The 6880-nt window shown below is 38.7% G+C and overlaps 1 protein-coding gene across 1 annotated transcript in view; it reads right to left on the reverse strand.

Moving 5' to 3' along the window:
• Window positions 1-377: 377 nt before the first annotated feature.
• Window positions 378-6880, reverse strand: part of NR4A3 (nuclear receptor subfamily 4 group A member 3) — a 37224-nt gene continuing 30721 nt past the window's right edge. The window contains exon 7 of the mRNA XM_008642687.2: window positions 378-3536. Coding sequence (XP_008640909.1) covers window positions 3274-3536 — 263 coding nt within the window. The 3' untranslated portion in view covers window positions 378-3273. The remainder of the gene's footprint in view (window positions 3537-6880) is intronic.

Consider the following 6880-nt stretch of genomic DNA (forward strand, 5'->3'; position numbering starts at 1 on the left):
CAGGGGATAAGTGATCCCTCCTGCAAAGCAACGGCACGGTAAGGGAAGGAGCTGGATGCACATTTGAAGAAAATGATGCAGGTGCCTGCTGGAGCGATGCCTTGGCAGGATTTACTGACGCAAAGGGGCTGAAGACGGGATGGGAGCTCTGTCCTCTTCCTGGCCAGACATAGGTGCTATGAGCCCTGTAGCCATCCTTTCCCTTCCCTGTGGCCTCATCAGCTCTGGGTTAATTATAATCCCTTTTTGTCATGGAGGAGAAATAGAGTGAGGGGTGAATAGTGTCTCTGCTCTGGTCTATATGTAGTTCAACTTCTGGGACGACCATGGTCCAGCTCTCAATATCTAATTGCATAACCAGATACTGCAGGCATGTATTTATATAAAAGCTATTTTAATCAAAAGACTAGCCATTAAATTGCCAGTGCTCTTAAGCATGCTTCACCAATTTTTCCACTTTTAAGACTCAAGTAGACAATTTTTTAAATGTTTTATAAATGATAAAAAATTCACATCAGATTTTAACAGAATTAAGCATACTTATTCAACACACATGGGGCCTCTGAAAAAAAAAGTTATTCAATTTAATAATTTTAATTTACATTGTATATGTACATGAGCATTTCTTTCAACCCACAGGTTAACACCACAAAAAAAAAGAAAAAGAAATAAAAAAGAAAAAAAGTACTGTGGTTAGTTGAGTGAAGAAACTCTTGAGACACTGTTGTCTGAAATAAAAGCAAGGCACTCTCCCTTAACACCTGATATATTCCTGAATTCTGCCTAGACAAAGGCATGTTCACACTGAGAGAGCTCTAAGAATAGTAGTAGATTTATTCTGCATTAACTCTTTCCTTTACCACTGTGACAGGTCACCGGTTGTACTCTAGGATGAATCCGTGTATTGAAGTTGACATGAAGGACAATTCCACAGATGATGGGATTTGGGAGAGTATCACAGCTAAGACTATCTATGGAAGACTGGAGGACACAGGCTACGTGAAATCTCACATGGGGCTCTCAACCTGCTTCCTCCCACTCACATTCCACTTAATAAATAAACCTTGCTCAACAAAAAAGCAATTTTACTGTACTATGCTGATTTGCCTGAAAATCCTTGGTAAGGGCCCACTCGCAAAAAGCTCCTGCAAACCCTTGTCTGGCTGGTGCTCAGCACCTGGCCGGATTTGTCCCTAGATAAAAGTAATTTCTCAAGGGACCTTGTGTTTTACACAAGGAGACAAAAGCAAACATACTTTTTTTGGATTTTATGTCTGCATGTTTTTGTATGCGCACATGTGTGTGAGTGTATATATATATATATGTATATATATATTTAGTATATACAAAAGCAAATTCAGTCAAAATATATTTGTCTTGCTGGTCAGGCTTGTTACAGCAACCTACAAGAAACATTAGCTTCTCTGATATTTAATTATGCTATTATGTTTGCACATAAGCTTAAAAGTCAATACAAAAAGCAATACTTTTCCAAATATTATCTGCAGGTAAACCAGAAATATTAACTATAGTGATTAGAAGTCTGTTTCCCTATTGACACTACTATAAATCTTGATATAAGAATAATTTTTTCATAAAAGCACATCCAAACATAGTAAGTGATAAAATACCAGATTACTATTTGAAAACCATACAGTGACTCGATATCTGGGTTATCCTTTGCAGCAATTAGGCAATTCATTTGGCATCTGTTTGATTGTATAATTTAATTTCCATATAAACAGCATAGTTTAAAAAAAGACAAAAGCTAGAATGTTTAAAGCTAACAAAAGATACAGTGACATCAGGTTGACATTCAAAATTTCTTTAGCAAAATGACCAACAAAATTTTGACTTAATACAGTGCATATAAAGTTTTTTAGAACTGAACTTTTTAAATATTATTTGAATTTAGCAAAACATGAGCAAGATTTTAATATCAAAGTGCTAAACAGTACTGCCTTAAAAGTCACTGCAAATAAACTGTAAAATAACTCTGCTTGTGATTTGACAGATATTTTATATACAAATGGTTAATAAAAAGACACGCACACACACACGCACACAAATATAGGTATATACATATATATACATACACATTATATATATGTATATAGTTTTCCAACTGGTGTATCTGAGTCAGTGTGAACACCCCATTTAGTTATCATGTGTAACAGGGCTCCCATGAGCTGGCAGTCATTGCAATAAATACAGGCAAAGCCATTACAATATACCATGCATACAAACATTTATACAAATAAAGACACTATGCAACAAATTATCTCATATTAATATGGCATCAACAGTATAAACATACAAAAAGGAGTACGAACACGGAATGTTTAAACGCAGCCCACTATACCCTTCCTAGCACTTACATTCATACTATTTTACAAGACTTGCTTGTTCTTGAAAACCGTCTTCTGTCTGCTTACTAACGAGTTGCTTGTGTTAGAAGTCTAGAGCTGAACTATCCCTGATACTGACCCTGTATGCTCCAATCACTACTTACTCGGGTTTCCTTAGCTAAGGAACAACTGAGCCACAGTTGCTCCCGTGTCTTCCACATACATTTGTCAATAAGTCACGCTACATGGAATCAAGTTTGGAAAACTCTGTCAGGTAAGTTAGTGCATGTAATTTTCTCACTTGATTTCTTCCGTTTGTTTTCCTAGTAAAATAAATTAGTTAATAAACGAGACTTAGTAAGACAGCACTTTAAAAAATTGCACTTGAACATGGGAGCTAACAGCCATTGTCATTTTGCTATATTTGATTTGTATGAAATGTTTAATTGAATGTACTTTGCTAAAAAAGTGGATTTTTGTTTAGATTGTGCTGATGTATGTGCCCTTGATGCAGGAAGTATGCTAAAGGTATCCTCACAAAACACATACTACCCTGGCAAACAACTATTTGCTGTTCTTTCAAACACAGCTTCTACAATTTTACTCCTCATAGACCATGAGGTGTTAAACAACAGATTTAAAACAGTCATGTTTACCTTTTACTGCTGCTGGGATAGCATTGTCCAAAAGTGCCATATTAGCCATTTAAAAAACCCAAATCACACAAAAGAAAACGAAGAACACAACCCCAAACCAGTAAGCCAGTAAGATTCAGGCCTCAGGTTGTAAGGACAAAGCGCCAGAAAAGACCTCATGTTAGACTCGGAGCGGCTTTTCTGTTAAGTGAGGGCAGAAATGTTAGCTGTAAGTCACAATCCGTTTGCCTGCTCTGGTGGGCGTTTGCCTCTCAGGAGGGTGGTTTGACTCAGAAGGGTAAGGTGTCCAGAAACAGCCTGTCAATGATGGAAGGGGCTGGCACCAAATCTTCCAGTTTCAGGTAAAAGATGCGCTGCAGTCCCAGTGTGCAGAGAGAACGCAAGTCAGCCAGAACACCCAGTACCTTCGGCTCTGCAGACTCGAGTGGTTGTCCTTTGTTTTGGCAACTGAAAGTTAAGTGATCTTTCAAACTGCTTGTGATCTTGTTGCATAGCTCTTCCACTTTCTTTGGTTCTTTTAATCCATGTCGTTCTGCAAAGCCAGAGGAAAATAACACATCAGCATCCCGATCACAAACGGAGAGAAAGCGTTTTCTTAGGCGTAACCCAGGTCCATACTCTGGAACTCTGAGGAAAAAGTGCTTTGAAATTGTAGATTTCTCAGAACAGCTGGGGTTATACGGTGTCAGTTAACCTTTTTGCCACACAAAATAAGAGAGGGCAAGTGCCCTTTTCTCTTCATCTGCTAAAGCAGGCGACAGAGATGCTCAGTTATGATTGAAATTCTAGTACAAGGAATCCAAGCATCCTGCATATCTGACATAATTTTCATGATACGAGACAGAATTAATTGGGTGATTTTCCAGCAAAACTATCACAGGAGGTGTTTTGGAGATTTCCGTGCTTCCCCACCAGTTGTGAATGCTCAATAACTATGGCAACCATTATTTATTCAGTGAATTCAAGTGGCGATCAATATCCTTAGCTAGTTCCATCAGCGCCTGGCCTAGAATTCCACCAGGAATTTGCAGACACTCTTACAAGAAACTAAAGGCACCTTACTACCCTTTGTTATTTTGATCAGCTGCTGCTTCTTAGTTTATTCATCTTTAAAAGCTCTAAGATAAAAGAAGCCTGGAAGTTAACTATTTTGCTTTGAGTGAGCAATGCCTGAACAGCTGCTATGTTATCCATCACAAAAACCTCAGCACTCCTAAAAGGAAGTGGAGCTGGGGTTTGTTCCCCTTCAAATACCTTTTTAAAATACTACAATGACATTAAATGCATTCACAGTTCTTTAAGCATAAGTAGAATGAATCAGGTTTGTGATTCATTAAAAGCAGGCTCTTTACAGGAGAAAGAATTCTGTGTTGTTTGCTATCAAGGCTTAGTGAATGAATTAAAATAACAGAACAAAAAGAATTCAGAACAAAAATCTCAAATTTGTGATGTGTTCATTTGCCTCTGACTTTGAAATACACAGGTAAGTAAGAACTGGCTTCACAGCAAAGTCATAATAATTCACATGTGGAATAGAATTGTGCCAGACAAGGTAATCAAAGAAAATGCATGTTATATTTAGTCAATTAGATATATAAAACAATGACAGCAGTGGATAAGGAGTAATTGTGGCAGTTCTTGTGTTTGATGCTTTTGAAGTCATGTCCTTCCCTGGGCCTCTCTCCCATCCCTGGCAGCCAGCAGCCACACTGCCCATTGTCCCCAAGTCTTGTTCCTCCATGCCAGGAGGAGCAAGCAATAGACAAGTTCTCTGTCTGTCCCCTAATGAACAGTGAAAAGAGTACAGTTCTCTTTATTTCCAGAAGCAGGAGCAATGCCTGCACCAGGTGCAGTGGTGCCTTGCCCACGCCTGTGTACATAAACTCCTTGCTGCCTCCCCTCACCACCTGTTTTGGCTTAGATGCTCTTTACAAACCAATAAAACAGACAGGATTCAATGAGGGCAGTCAGAAATGTAAAGGTCTGGGTTTGCACTGATATTCACCCATCTTACACTTTTTTTCAACTGTATTTACTTAGGCACAGTTAGCTCCTGAATAATACTGGTTCGGGATCAGAATCGGAGATGTGCAGACGTGGACATCTCTGGCCAGAAGCTACCTTGCTCTATCATTTAAGTACCATCAATCTGCCCTGTTGTTTCAGAGCAACACTTATCCAGCCAGTGACATCTGCTTCAGACACGTTTTCACCTTGCAGGAATTAAAAACCCTAGGTATCCTAAGTGCTTTGTTTACATTAAAACATGAGAAGTCAATGAATATTTAAAGTCTTTCCAGTAAATGGTGTATAGTGTAATTATGTAAGCCTTAACTATACAGGTCACTGAGAGTAAATACTTAGGCAGATTCCGCCATTAAAAATCTTGGCAGATAAATATTTTATACATGTTGGAAAAGCTGTAGGACTTTTTTTTTTTACCACTAGCCTACTGAGAGAATCTGCAGGACATTAAATTAATCTTGCAATCTTTGAAGAGTTCCCACATTTTAATCTGTTTTGTTTCCTAGCTGTGTAAGTGAAGATATTTTTTATGGATATAGGGAGCTGGAATATTAGAGTGGGTTCAAAACCTGACTACAAATTAGCAGAGCACATTTTCAAACCACTGCCTCAGTAGGTGTGTACCTTGCTGCAGAGTATGGAAAATTATCTCTGGCTCTGGAGCATGCAGCAGATTTGTTAGCATTTTCAGCCAGAACTAAGCAGCTTGTCTCCCACTGACAAGTTCAGAAGGTTTCATGAAAAAATCATGTCTTTGGTGAATAGCCATGAAATGTACCAATGCACATGTGCAAAGATTATCAAATTAGAAGTCTTACTTTACACAACAAAATCGTGAAAATTCAGAATTAAGATATATTCTGTCCTTAAACTCTGGTGCTACAATATTAAAGCAGTCCCTGATAACCCAAATTGTTCTCCCCTGAGTGAATTGCCATACAATGGCCTCCGCTACTTGCAAATCTCCATAAGGGTTAATTTCTCATGCCTGGAACTGCGTCTAGGGTTTTCCCTAAATGAATTCCCTTAAATTTCCTATGGCATCCATAGAAAGTCAAAGCCATCTATGTGGAAGCCCTTCTGCTAGGGAAGGCCACTGAATGCACTGGCACTGCCACTGCAGTCTCTGGTGTTGAAGCACAACTAGCTTCTGAAGAACACATTCATCTAAGAATAGGCTCCCCTACTTGGTAGACTTGAGGTGTCGTGGGCCTAATTAACTCAAAGATTTAGATTTAACAGGGTTCAAATAACAGGATGCACATTTTCTTGCCTTTTTTACATGCCCAGTCCCGTTTGTACAAAAAAAGACCCACAGTCTTTCTTACACAACCTAGCGGGAGCAGCACAAGATCCCTGTGGTAAGTGTGTGCAGTCGCACTGAAGCCAAGGCCCTCTAATCATTATTCGCCGTCTTCCACAGGATGTTCATATCCACATGGGAATGATAAGGCCAAGATTTATCCCAAGAAGTACAGCTGGTCAAAATAGATAGATTTTCTCTAACTGATTGAGGAGATGTGTAAATATTATCATAGTCAGACTTTCTTATAATTACAAAGGCACACGTAAAGTGAATATAGGATTTCTCAGCATGTAACAAACCAAGATTCTGTTTTAGGATAGCATTGATTTTTGCAAGAAAAATGGTGATTTATGGCAAAGATGCTGCCAAAATGACTCACCAAAAGTCTTGCCTCTAAAGCTCTGCAAACTTAGCTCATCGCGGCAAACTGAACACAGCAAGTTTTTTACACCTTTGTCCTTTTCCCAGGAAGCTGAATGTGATTTTGTGCTATCATCACACTGATCAGCAAAAACTCAACAAGAAGAAAGCAAAGAAATCCATCA

Source organism: Corvus brachyrhynchos, unplaced genomic scaffold, assembly GCF_000691975.1.
Source record: "Corvus brachyrhynchos isolate BGI_N302 unplaced genomic scaffold, ASM69197v1 scaffold409, whole genome shotgun sequence".
NCBI lineage: Eukaryota > Metazoa > Chordata > Aves > Passeriformes > Corvidae > Corvus > Corvus brachyrhynchos.